At 33.5% G+C, this 12,254-nt stretch overlaps 2 protein-coding genes and 1 non-coding gene across 13 annotated transcripts in view; 2 read left to right on the plus strand and 1 right to left on the minus strand.

The window, feature by feature from the left end:
• The window catches only part of LOC131949769 (sarcolemmal membrane-associated protein), a 52,840-nt gene extending 48,174 nt beyond the window's left edge, over positions 1–4,666 (plus strand). For 7 of the 9 annotated variants that reach the window (XM_059311709.1, XM_059311708.1, XM_059311707.1 and 4 more), the window contains 4 exons: positions 768–840; positions 926–1,397; positions 1,910–2,044; positions 2,126–4,666. In XM_059311709.1, the coding sequence (XP_059167692.1) occupies positions 768–840; positions 926–1,397; positions 1,910–2,044; positions 2,126–2,224 (779 nt within the window). In that variant the 3' untranslated portion in view covers positions 2,225–4,666. The remainder of the gene's footprint in view (positions 1–767; positions 841–925; positions 1,398–1,909; positions 2,045–2,125) is intronic. The other 2 variants (XM_059311714.1, XM_059311716.1) reach the window with 2 other exon arrangements.
• A 51-nt stretch (positions 4,667–4,717) lies between these two features.
• Positions 4,718–11,709, minus strand: LOC131949771 (splicing factor 45). Of its 3 annotated transcripts, none has more exons than XM_059311718.1 (13): positions 11,629–11,709; positions 8,107–8,232; positions 7,789–7,862; positions 7,546–7,638; positions 6,914–7,200; positions 6,564–6,670; positions 6,274–6,336; positions 6,096–6,138; positions 5,863–6,014; positions 5,357–5,415; positions 5,122–5,220; positions 4,957–5,029; positions 4,718–4,851 (listed from the first exon to the last, which is right to left on the minus strand). In XM_059311718.1, the coding sequence occupies exons 2-13, from the start codon at positions 8,177–8,179 to the stop codon at positions 4,745–4,747; spliced, it is 1,230 nt and encodes a 409-aa protein (XP_059167701.1). In that variant the 5' UTR covers positions 8,180–8,232; positions 11,629–11,709; the 3' UTR covers positions 4,718–4,744. The 3 variants fall into 3 exon arrangements, with proteins under 3 accessions (XP_059167701.1, XP_059167700.1, XP_059167702.1); XM_059311717.1 differs by having other exon boundaries at positions 11,529–11,643; XM_059311719.1 differs by lacking the exon at positions 11,629–11,709 and adding an exon at positions 8,785–8,838.
• A 228-nt stretch (positions 11,710–11,937) lies between these two features.
• On the plus strand, positions 11,938–12,009 carry Trnae-uuc (transfer RNA glutamic acid (anticodon UUC)). The gene has a single exon. It is a non-coding gene; the product is annotated as a tRNA-Glu (tRNA).
• The last annotated feature ends 245 nt before the right edge of the window (positions 12,010–12,254 follow it).

The following is a 12,254-nucleotide window of genomic DNA, read 5'->3' on the forward strand; positions in this document are numbered from 1 at the left end:
AACATTAAATTGCAATTAGACAAGACTTTCAGTGTTTTTTTAGAGTAACATAAACTTCTTGTATTTAAAATATTAACTTCATTGAACAATTAATTAGTACAGTAACAGCATGAAGCTCCTTAACTGCGATAAAAAGTAGATAAACATATTGAGATATTATCCGAAGAAAATTTCCTAATTTTTTTTCCTGGTCTGGTCACATCCCTGACTGCTGTTTGTTGTCAATACAAGTACATCTGGTTGTTTCACCTCCATTAATTGGTCATGTGGTGTACCAATCATGAATCTAAATAAATCTGAAATCCTCAAATATTCTGGCCCTTACTTAAAAACAGGGAAAGTCATAAATTAGCTCCCTTTGTCCAACAAAATCCTCTAGCAATTGTAGTTTCCCATGTCACAAGGCCCAGCATGAGTGTTAGTTGCCTCATACAGGAAAGTAAACATTTCATTTAGGTGAGCACCATATAAATGCTACCATTTTGTGCAGGATACTAACCAATAGAATTTTTTGTATCAACTCACTTTTTAACATTTGACAAAAATTATATGTTTTGAGTTCTCTCACTTTTTAATATTTGACAAAATTATCTGTGTTTTGAGCTATTTTTCACTTTTTACTGCAGCTTTACTCAGTTCAATGTTACTAAAGATTTGGGTACTTACTGTTGTACACCTTGTGTAGAATTAGTTGAACATTGGTTGACTTTCTATTCTCAGTGCTACACCATTGTACTGTTTGTCAAAGAGATTCTTTACATTCACAGAATACCAAGCACTGAAAGAGGAATGTGCCAATTTACGTAAACGAATCCAAGCTATTGAGGCAGAAATGAAAATGTAAGTTTAATAAAAATTACCCCCCAAGAAAATCATGATGGTTGATAGTTACTGTTGCTCACTGTATATTTATTTTCTCCTGTAGGTCTCGCAAGGAAAACCTTCACCTGTCCTCAGAGTATAACAAGCTCCAAGAATCTTATAAGCACTTGGAGTCCCTGAAACTGAAGCTGGAGACCAGTGAGGTATCTTGGAAGTGTAACCTGACTGATGCACAGAAGGATGCACATAATGTTCGCCAGGAGGTACGGGCTGTATCTTCAACTACGTCAACTGCGTCGACCTCAACGCGAAGTTCAAGCGACTTGGATTCTGGGCTGCCTCTGTCTCCACCCTCCTCCAATCTGTCACTCCTCTCTCCAGGCCAGATTTCATCAAAAGAGACGATGATAGCATCCTCTTCCCTTTCAGACCACACTCAAGTTTCGGATGTTTCATCTTTTCATCAGGGAGAAGCTGGGCCATTTTCTTCCTCAATGGCCTCCTCAGGATCCCTGATGAGAGGTCCCCTAGGCCCTCCCTCTCCCTCAGTCTCCTCCTCTCTTCTCAGCTCTCAGGTAGCTAAGGATTTGGTTTGGCCTTTGTGTTGTTTGATCAGTTCAACTTCTTTTGTTTTGTTCCATTCTTTTCACTTTGAATTATTCTTGAGTTTATGCACTAGATTCAGTACAGAAGTTGCTTTTTTTATGTTATATCTTAATATGTTCATTTCATTACCAAAACATATCTTGCACTGTTGTTTTGATAATCTTTTTCTTTAGAAAAATGTTGGTTTAAACTTTTAAAAATCAGAATAAAATGTTCACTTGTTTTAGCACTGGTTATTATTAAATAACTTAAAGATTCGTATCCAAATCTAATGAAAATTATTAGGAATTTCATTTGTATTAAACTAAAACCTAATTTTTAGTTAACTGATTTATGTGTAGTTTGTTTTAAAATGATTAAATAAATCTCTTAAAGTGCTAGACAGTAATGCTTGAATCATTAAGACTGACATGGGTCTATAGAATTACTATAAAACTACTGGTAGTTGCTTGTGGTTGTTAACATGTATCTATCTGTACAGTTGGAGGATGCTAGACAAGAATTGATACAACTGAGAAGTGCGTGTGAGGAGAAGTCAACTTTAATAGGCAGCTTACAAAAACAGATTACAGATATGACCAGTGAATATCAAGCACTTCAGAATCAAGCGCGGAGGGTAAGTGTGTGTGTTAAAAACTCGTATGCATAAGTTTAAAGATTGGATGTTGTAATGAAGCTCTACATTTTTGTTTTTCAGATTTCCCTTGGGTCAAGTATCCCGCTTCTCATGCTGCTTTTTGCCATCCTGATGATCATTTACCCAACACTGGAGGCCATCACATCTTCTTTATCATAGCACTTTGTTCCCCTTGTAGGTGTACAGTATAACAACTCTTGCTTTGTAATATACATCTGATGGAATGCAACTTTCTCTAGACTTGAGGACTTAGACTGTAAGATGACACAGTGAACTCTGTGGGTGGTCACATCTCCTGCATTTATTCAAAACATTTGTTAACAGAGGAAGCTGTGCTGTATGAGTGGCGGTGGTCAGTGGTGATTTAAGCTTCCTTGTTTTTTTTGTGATAAAATTGTGTATTACTACAATCAGTGGGTTTTTTAAAAGCAGATATCATCTTTTCCGCACGCACCAAAATTGTTAAATGCTTCCATTATTTCCAAACAAAGGATATAGAATTAACAGTCACATGAAATGTTAGCAATAAAAATCTTTTGTTGATGAAAGGGCCTGTATGTATATTTTGATCCTACAAAAACCCGTCTCATGTGTGATAGGACCAGTTATGTACATAATAGCAGCCTGTCAGTGTTGAGAGCTTGGTCATACGTGGAGCATGGTCATATGTACAGCATTATTTGCCGTTGGAATTTGTCTTGGCTTACATTTATTTTCAATATAATGATGAATCACATAAAAGTCATCTTTATAAAACATTAAAAAACCTACCTAGCTGTAGTGATAAAACTTGAATGAGGGGGAGACAGAACAAAAAGCTTAATCTGTCGCCATACATCTAAGAGCTTAGTCAGTCATTCTTTTATAATTTGATGCTGCACTAATTGCTTAGAGTAGAGTGAAATGAGACTAGGTTCATTTTCAGTTTTGGTCGTTTAAAGGATGGAGGGCAATTTTAATAACCTTATTAGTGTTGCTTTTATTTATTCTGTTCATTTATATAAAGACTAAATGGTGTAAAGAGGATATGGAGTGTATGTTAGTGTGGAATGATCGCTATCTTTTATGTCTAAGTTAAACCATTATGTAGTATACACGTATTGCCACATCTGTACATAACACTCCTTGTGTTCTTTTCATCAATTTAAAGCTAAGTGCAAACTAAACGAAAGCTTAGGGACCAACATATTGTCCTACAAAATAAAATAGATCAGACGGAGGCCTCGCATGCTACTAGTGTCTGCAATATTCAATAAACATTTTGATTACTCAAATTATTGTTAAATAAAATTGCTTATTGGATAGATTCTTGCACAATTATTTAACACTACTGCAACTAAAATCATATTGTCTTTAGAATGACCTAGCTTTCATTGTGTTTGACATTTTATTCAATATGCCAGTGATACATTGTCATTTCCCAAAGTTATTTATAAAATATGAAAACTAAAAATGTTTGAAATAAATCTCAAGAAATACAAGATATCTAATACTTCTCCCTTAACTGTGGGGGATTAAAAACAGTCAACACTCATGAGATTGTCTCCTACAAGCATAGTTTTCTTATGTAACATATAGTTTGTATGAGGCTTAGGGCAGCCTAGATTCTCCATGTGTTAAATTTGGTGCTGATTTTAATAAGTGTGCATTTTACCTCTTTTTCTCTGTACTAGTAAGTAAATTTATACAAATTTGAGACAGCAGTAATTGCTGCTTAGAAAAGCTTGTGAATTCAATTAGATTATTTAATCTGATTAAATACTGCCAATGTGTAGTACATGATCAGAACAACTGTTTGTAAAGTTATTGTTTTAACTATCTTGGTTTTATTTTACATCACTTTTGCTTTCATTCACATTTTTTAAAATTATTTGATCCTACTGAAATGCAAAGAATTGTTAGTTTTAACTTTGTCCAGCCAACCTTTCAGCACTGGCTGTTGTGTCACTGAAACATGTGTTTGGACCTGAGATACTGGTTAATAATTGAGAAGTTAAGATGATGAGGGGTTATTTTGTATGTTGATTGTCTTGTAGAAAGAAAATGGATATATCTATCTAGGTTGTCATGCTGCTTCTGGTGAAGAATTTGTAGCTTTTTTGTTTTTTTTCTTTCCAAACTGGCTGTTTGAAATGTTACCAGACTTGATTTGGTAAAAAAACTTATGGCAAAACTACTTAGCTAAATATGCCGTCTTTCCTTAAGTGAACTTTTGACTTTTTCGAATTTCTTTAGCTGTGTAGTAGATAAAATTGTGATCAAGATTCTGCTCACCAGGTAGCATGAAACAAGAGGGTTGCCTTTCGTTATTATCCTTAAGGAAGGACAAGGCAAACGTGTTATATATTTGTCTTAACAGCTTTTCATAAAAGCTTTGATCAGAACTTCAGAATCAAATGCCCATAGTTAAATGAAGTTATGTAGATTACTTGTATCTAGGTAAAAAAAAATGTGTAAATATGGAGAAAATCATGATTCACTATTAAAGTATGAAATGTTTGTATTTAATTCCATTTTATTTAGTTGTGTATAATCATATGTAGATAATCAAATTTTGCCAGTTCATTATCAAGTTGATCTGATTTTGAAAATAAAAACTTTTTGACATACACTACACAGTTTCATTTTTCATACACAATATTTTATTTACACAAATGTTTGATTAATGAAGTGACTATTTTAGTCAACTGGTCCATTATAATCCATTCTTCGAAACTTGTCCAAATTATAAAAACATGCTTTAACCACACGTCCACCAAAGAACCTGCCATTCAAGTCCACTAAAGCTGTTTAGAGCAGAAATTTTTTTAAAATTTATAAATGAATAGATCAAATCTATAGACCACTAAGATAAATAAAATTAATCACAAGAAATATGAAAATGAGAGTACCTTTAATTGCAGACTCCATTCTTTCAAACTCCACAAATATTCTTACACTCTCTTCTTCAGGATTTTCAGGGATCTTCAAAAACAAAGTTTTAACACATGATTCTTAACTTTCTAAGGTTTTCCAAAAAGATTATTTTAAATATTCTTATAGCAGTAAAGGTTTACCTCAAATATTACACATTTATTGACTTTTCCGTATTTAGTACATTCTTCAGCTGTTTCAGGCTCCAGTTCTTCATCTACTTCACCAGGCCCAACCATGTTCTGAAGCAGAGTTATAATACTTATGCTTGCATGTGCATTAACAAAATAAATTCAACACAATAACAATTTAGGTTATTATGTGATCACCCTGTAGCTTAACCAAAAGCATCTAAATTATAATTAACACAAACACTACCTGAAGTAAAATGACCTTTGAGGGATTCTTCATCAAGTTTGTATTTGAAGGTGGGGGCTCTGAAAAATGACAGTTTAAAGATATAATGTTAATTTGCTAACTTTTACATATTATCATATCAAATGTTTAAGTAGTTTAACTCTTTAAGAACTCATAAAAATCAATACTTATCATTAATTTTCCCAAAACAAGCATACCCCCTTCTAAACACTATTATTCTTCTTCAAAACTAACTTAATATTTATCTTCAATAAATAAATAATTAGTTAAAATTGATATCAGTGTTAGGGCAGTAATTATGATCTATGAACAAGATTTTAAATCAACAGTTAAGAAGATTTGTTTTGCAGCATAAGAACAGGAAAAAAATTATTCCGTAAAACATACAATAATTATGGGCTTAAACCGTCAATGAAAATATTCTTCACTAAGTAAATGTATGGTTTAGTTACATTTATAAAACTGGCATTAAACAGAGAAAGCCTTCTTCACTACACCCAACTTACCTTTAGGGATATCTTTCTCATGAATAATTTTTCCACCTCTTTTACTTGTCTTTTCTACATATAAAGCTGTACTCATTCCTTGTTCTGATTTACCCAGACCTTGCCCTTCTTTGTAACCATACTTTGCCATAATTTTTGAGGCTACAGATCCCCTGAAATTAATTCATACAAAATGGCGGTTCAAACATCAAGAAAGTTTGATACATAAAATATAATAGCTGACAGGTACTTACATCATGGCCATGCCCATGTTTGGTGATTTTGGACGTTCAATCACTGAAATTAACAAATAATAAGACAATAAGCAAAAACTGCATAAGTTGAATATTAGATACAGCTAGCAAAAATAGCTAATTTTCTATGCTTAGAACCATTAAGTAGCAGCTATCTCTTAAAGTTTTAGAATCTTACAATCAGGATTAACAGGTGGCTCCTCCAACAATGCGGTTGGTGGCGCTATGGCAGCTCCAGCTCCTAGATACAAAATTTACAGTTAGAATGTGGAAATTAAGTTCCCTGGATAATAGGTACAGCAACTTACAAAAGTAAAGTTCTTAGAGACAGCATGAAAAATCTTAATGCATTAAAAAATATTTTTTAAATGTCACGCACTTTAAAATATTTTGTGTTTTATAAAATAACTACACCAGTACAACAGAAAGTTTATAGAGAATAAAACATCTTTAAAATGAACTATATACGTTTGGAACGATCAATCTCCTCTTCCTCATCTTCAGCAGCTCTTCTTTTTCTCATCTTCTCAAACTCTGTTTCCTCCTCTTCTTCCATGCGTCGCTCTTGCCTTCGTCTATTTTTATAGATAAAAACAATTTATAGAGGAAAAAATTTCAACACCTTATTGTGTTAATGACCATGAAGATAAGAATTTGTTTAGAACAAGTTTGTTTTTAACTAATACATTTGAGTAATAATCTATAATTACAAATACAAAGCAATGAAAAATTTAAATTTAAGATTAAAATTTAATTTAAGATTTAAACCAGAGTTAAAACTGTTTATTAAGCAATCTCATATACTTATGAAATCAAACCTTTCTCTTTCCCTCTCTCTTTCTTCTCGTCTGTCTCTCTCTCGCTCTTGCCTATCTCTCCTATCTTCTCTTCTTCTGTCTTTCTCCCTTTCTTTTTCTTTGTCTTCTTTCATCCTTTTAACAACCTCATCATATTCATTAGGTCGGAATGGGTCATATTCATCAGCAACACCAGTTATAGAAGGTGTTGGTTCCATTTGTATGAATGGGGAAGTTGAGGAAGGGGTAATAGGTGCAACAGCAATGGAAGCTTGTGGCTGAATAGGTGGTGGGTTAACTCTCTCAAGCTTTATCAAAGATAAATTGATAAGTATAAGGATGAAGTATTGTTAATTGTTTTATATTGCTTCTATGAATATGATGCATAATTTATTAGCTTGCTTTAATCAATAGTGTCATGAGGTGGATGGGTGTGGTCTGCACAAAGTGACACCATTTAAGTGGTGTATTAACAAAATAGTTTTATTCAGCTAAAAGGATAAAATGGGAGGAGGGTGACACGAAAGTGAAAGTGCAAAGAATGAAGTGTTGGGGTTGCATAATGCCCAATCTAATGATGCGTTTAATAGTATTTTCATTTTTTGCTGAACTAAAGCTTCAAGGACATAGGAAACATTTTTAATGTTACCCACCTTTCCTGTTTGCATATTGAATTGCATTGGGCTATCAGGGTCAACATGTTTCTTGAGATCAACTACAGGTGCCAGGTGGCTTGTTCTGTTTCTCTAAATGAAGGGAAGAAAAACATTTTTTACAATCTATAATTTACAAAAATTGTTCACTTAGTAAAAGTTGTATTAGCTAGTTTTCACCAAGACAATTAGCTGTTTCTCATTTGTAAAAAATATATGAATGCATGATGAACTTAGCTTTACCTTTGGTTGTAAAGTTGTTGCCTTTTTAGCTTGCAGGGTTGATTGCAACAATTTGTAGCCTGGTGACCAACCAGCTAACAATAAGATAGAGTAATGTTATTAGCAGTTATATATTTAACAAAATGTTAGATAAAATAGAATGTGGAAAATCATGTTTCTCTTTTCTGATCTCCACTTTCTTGCACAATTATTTTTAAAAAATTTCTTGTCTGAATGAATACATTTATTTAGAATTTATTAAGTCTCCCAGTACTAACAAATTATACTGAATTACATAATAATTTTACCACTACAACAAAAGAGTGATTATTTACTCACAAACTACAGAGGATTTGGTAATTTTACCACTCCCAGCATCCTCTTTGATATCCAGATCATCATACAGTGACATGATTTATAGAAATTATTTTTGTTTTAACCAGTCAAAAATATTTTCAACTCATTCTGAAACATGGAAATTGAGTTTTAAGCTTATTAATTCAAAAAAATTATCTTATTTACTTCTAGTAGCTTACACTATATTCTATTCAAACTTTAGCCAACATTAACCATTGGGCAGCTATCACTATAAATATACACATGATAACATTGCTTCCAGGTAACTAGACCCTACTAGAGTGAGTACCTGACTGTTAGAAATAGTTACCAAGATGCTGCCTATGAGAACCTCAAAGTTAAATAAAACAAGTAAAAAAAATATTTATAATCATAAGATTTTAATAAAATACTGTACAGATACACAATATGTAAGCTTAGTATATTTATTACTTAAATTCAGATGATTAATAATTTTAATTGATCTGACTGCTCCACTGATAAACATATTTGCCTTTGAGCCTGATCAGTAAGTTTAAAAACATTTATCTGCCCATAGTGGAGTTAGTAATTGGTCCTCAAGTATAAAACCATCAGAGAATACAGCTAACTCACCCGACAGGTCGAGTATTGTTATTAACAACTTTTGTTATCTCCCCTTTTATTATTGAATATCATCACCTTTTCTCATTGGTGCCCGAGACACCTAAGTATACAGGGGGATTGTATGGTCAGCACTATGCTTAATCGCCTTTGTTTCCCTAATGTGAGTCAGGTACCCATCAGAGCTAGGTGGACACAGGGACATCGTACTAGCACTAAAAATATTAATTAAAAATTTAAATATTTTTATTAATGCTAATGCTAACTGTAGTATATTACTGTATAATGAAATTGTTATTACAATGAAATAGCTTTTGGATGATTATAGAATTTTTTATAGGCTAGATACAGGTGTCCGATAATGGAATCTTCTTTTAAAAAGGGGTGTTGGGTTGTTATTGTTAGTAGTGTAGTATTGTAATCTCGACTAATCTTATTGTTAGAAATTAGGGTTAGGCCTATGGTAGGACCAGGGTTGGGGGTTAGGGACAGGGTTAGCATTGAATAATAATTTAATATTAATAATTTTAATAATTTAATAACATAATTTAGGGTAAAGGAGGGCGTTAAGAGCCGTGTGGTATTAAGCCCCAATCAACACCCCACCCCCACAAAACCCCCAATAACACTGCTAATCTACTTCTGAGGTAACAACCACTGCTGTTCTTTGATAACAGAGAAACAGAGGATTCATTTTATGTAATTTATGACCCACTTGGTCCAATAGGGAGAGGATGAGACAGGATTGAATCCCACTGCTCTTTCCCTAAAATTTCTCATCTCCATAAAACCATTTTGTGAACTTTTTTTCCAAATAGACATATCTTGGGAAACTTCACTTTGTAATAAACCAAATAAGTTTTTCAAGCCCATTCTTTGTTTCTATATTAGAGCATTGGTTGTTGTACATTTTAACACTATTTTTATAGCTATGGCTAGAATAGTTTTATTTTGGTGAATTTTTTTTGCACAGTGATTATTGGTGCCAAAACAAAATGGCAGACATTTGTCCCATTTTACCATGCTATAAAGTTTTTATCATTATCAGAGTAAAACTTGACTGATCATTACCATAATGGTTTTATTTGTTAGATAATAACTAAATCTTCATGAATACATTAATTTTGTTCACTAGCTTGCCTGTTTAGAAAAGTTATAAGAGATACTATTATGTGGCTCTTGAAACCCTATGTGCGAGTTTCTCATTTATTAGACCACTGAATATGACACTGGTATACGAATAGTTAACACAAAATGTATTAATTGTTAAACAGACTTGTGTCTAAATGATAGAAATACAATTCTAACCTGCTAAAAAGTAAAAATTCAGCCATCTGATGTTAGCAATGTAATTTTTAAAATGGTACTTGTACTTATTACCCCTAAGGGGCAATACAGCCGACTCAGCCCCCACCTGTTTCTAACCAACCATAAAACTTCAAATCTCTTTGTAGGTAACAGGAATAAATGTTCTTAGGTCTCAGCCAATCTGGGGTGGTATGTTATGTAATTTATGACCCTCATGGTCCAGCAGGGAAGTAAACAGACACATTAATACCACTGCTCCCCCCTTACAATTTCTTACCCCCATGATACCCAGCCCCCACCAGTTTCTGGCCCACCATTAAACTTCATCTCTTTGTAGGTAACATGGATTACAGTTACAGATCTCAGACAATCTGGGGTGGCATGTTATGTAATATATGACCTTCATGGTCTAGCAGGGTGGAGACCAAAGAGGAATGAGTACCACTGCTCTCCCCTCACAATTTCTCACCTCCATGATAGTCAAACCCCACCTGTATCTAACCCACCATAAAACTTCATCTCTTTGTAGGTAACATGGACTAAGTTCTTAGATCTCAGCCAACCAGAGATAGCATATCCTTAAGTAATGTATGGCCCTCAGGGTCCAGCAAGGAGAAAAAAGGGAAAACCAGTACCACTGCTCTCCCCTCACAATTTCTCACCCCCATGATACCCAGCCCCCACCTGTATCTAACCCACCATAACACTTATCTCTTTGTAGGTAGCATGGACTTAGTTCTTAGATCTCAGCCAACCAGAGATAGCATCTCCTTATGTAATTTATGGCCCTCAGGGTCCAGCAAGGAGAACAAAGGGGAAACCAGTACCACTGCTCTCCCCTCAACATTTCTCACCTCCATGTCATGTTATGTAATGTATAGCACACATGGCTTATCAGGGGAAAGCATTAAGGCAGATTAGTTAGTACCACCCCTTTTTACATACAAGAATGTTAACTCTGGACAGCTACACACTAGTATACTAGCTACACACTAGGCATACTAACGTGCCTACTGTAAACTACTAGACTTTAGGCCCTATGTACACCTGCAATTGTATCAATTGTAGACTGGGCCCATTGGGGTCTAGTGATAGCTAGTATCAGTTAAAGTGTGTGTACACAGCATTAACTATTTTGGGGTTAGAAATTAATTATTTTTATTGCGGAGTTAGTCTAAACTAGGAGATAATACTTATTGCCCCACTGCCCGGCTCCTTTCACCCCAAATGCTGATTTTGGGGGTATGACAATAAATGTTCAATTAAACCCATTTAAAGTATATTTAATAGACTTTGTTATTATTTTTATATTGTGTAAGATATGTTAGAATAATTTTGCCATATTTTCAATACTAAAAAATTCTTAGATTAGTAGAAATCTTTAAAAATGTACAGGTGCTAAAAAGTGTGGCTCTTAACGCCCTCCTTTACCCTATAAATTTTTAACGAACCAATATAAAATCTAATAATTTAAAATATGAGTAGGAAGTGGCTAAAAGGAAAAGGAACTAGACCTAGATCTCGATAGATTGTATCTAGATCTAATTAAACGTTAAGTATCTCCAAATAAATGTGTGATCTATTAAAAAATCTTATATTTTTATACAATCACACCTTTCTGTCTTTTCAATTGTAGTTTTAACTTAATATAAACAGGAAGTTGAATATAGGCTAGATGTAAAACTAGACTAGGTCATTAGCAAAGGGTCTATTAAAATATGGACCTTTTTTTGCTATTATAGATTTTTAAAATTAATGCTAATAATTGACTTATTTTATGTTATTATATACCGATCTACTATTAAACTAAATCGTCTTCAGCAAATACAAAATGAATTCCAGAAAAAGTAAAGATATTTTAATTTTATATCACACTAAAAAAATATATTATATTTTATACAATTCTTTACCCACATTTATGTGTCCCATGTGGTCTAGTGGTTAGGATTCCTGGCTTTCACCCAGGCGGCCCGGGTTCGATTCCCGGCATGGGAACTCTTTTTTTTTATCCCCCCCCCTTATGTATTTAATTTTTATTTTAAATGTTCTACTTCAACTTTAAGGAGACCTGATTTTTAAGAAAAGAAATACTGAACATTTTTAGGGTTACGAAATTATATTGAAGCCACTGATAAACAAGGAGCTGCAGCTACACCATACTGCTATCTTTTTCCAGGAATGCTTAGCCTAAGTTTCTTTTACCCTTTTACTATTTTTTTTTAACCTTAATCAAAATTTGG

This window comes from Physella acuta, unplaced genomic scaffold, assembly GCF_028476545.2.
Source record: "Physella acuta isolate Inbredline_101_S28 unplaced genomic scaffold, ASM2847654v3 ptg000714l, whole genome shotgun sequence".
NCBI lineage: Eukaryota > Metazoa > Mollusca > Gastropoda > Physidae > Physella > Physella acuta.

Bases quoted from the DNA above. Each gene is read 5' to 3' on its own strand.
- LOC131949771 (XM_059311718.1), bottom strand. From the start codon at position 8,179: ATGTCACTGTATGATGATCTGGATATCAAAGAGGATGCTGGGAGTGGT. The intron at 6,337-6,563 runs GTATATAGTTCA...TTTTGTATCTAG, and splicing joins GGAGATTGATCGTTCCAAAC to GAGCTGGAGCTGCCATAGCG. The intron at 5,416-5,862 runs GTAAGTTGGGTG...GTCATTTTTCAG, and splicing joins TGAGAAAGATATCCCTAAAG to AGCCCCCACCTTCAAATACA.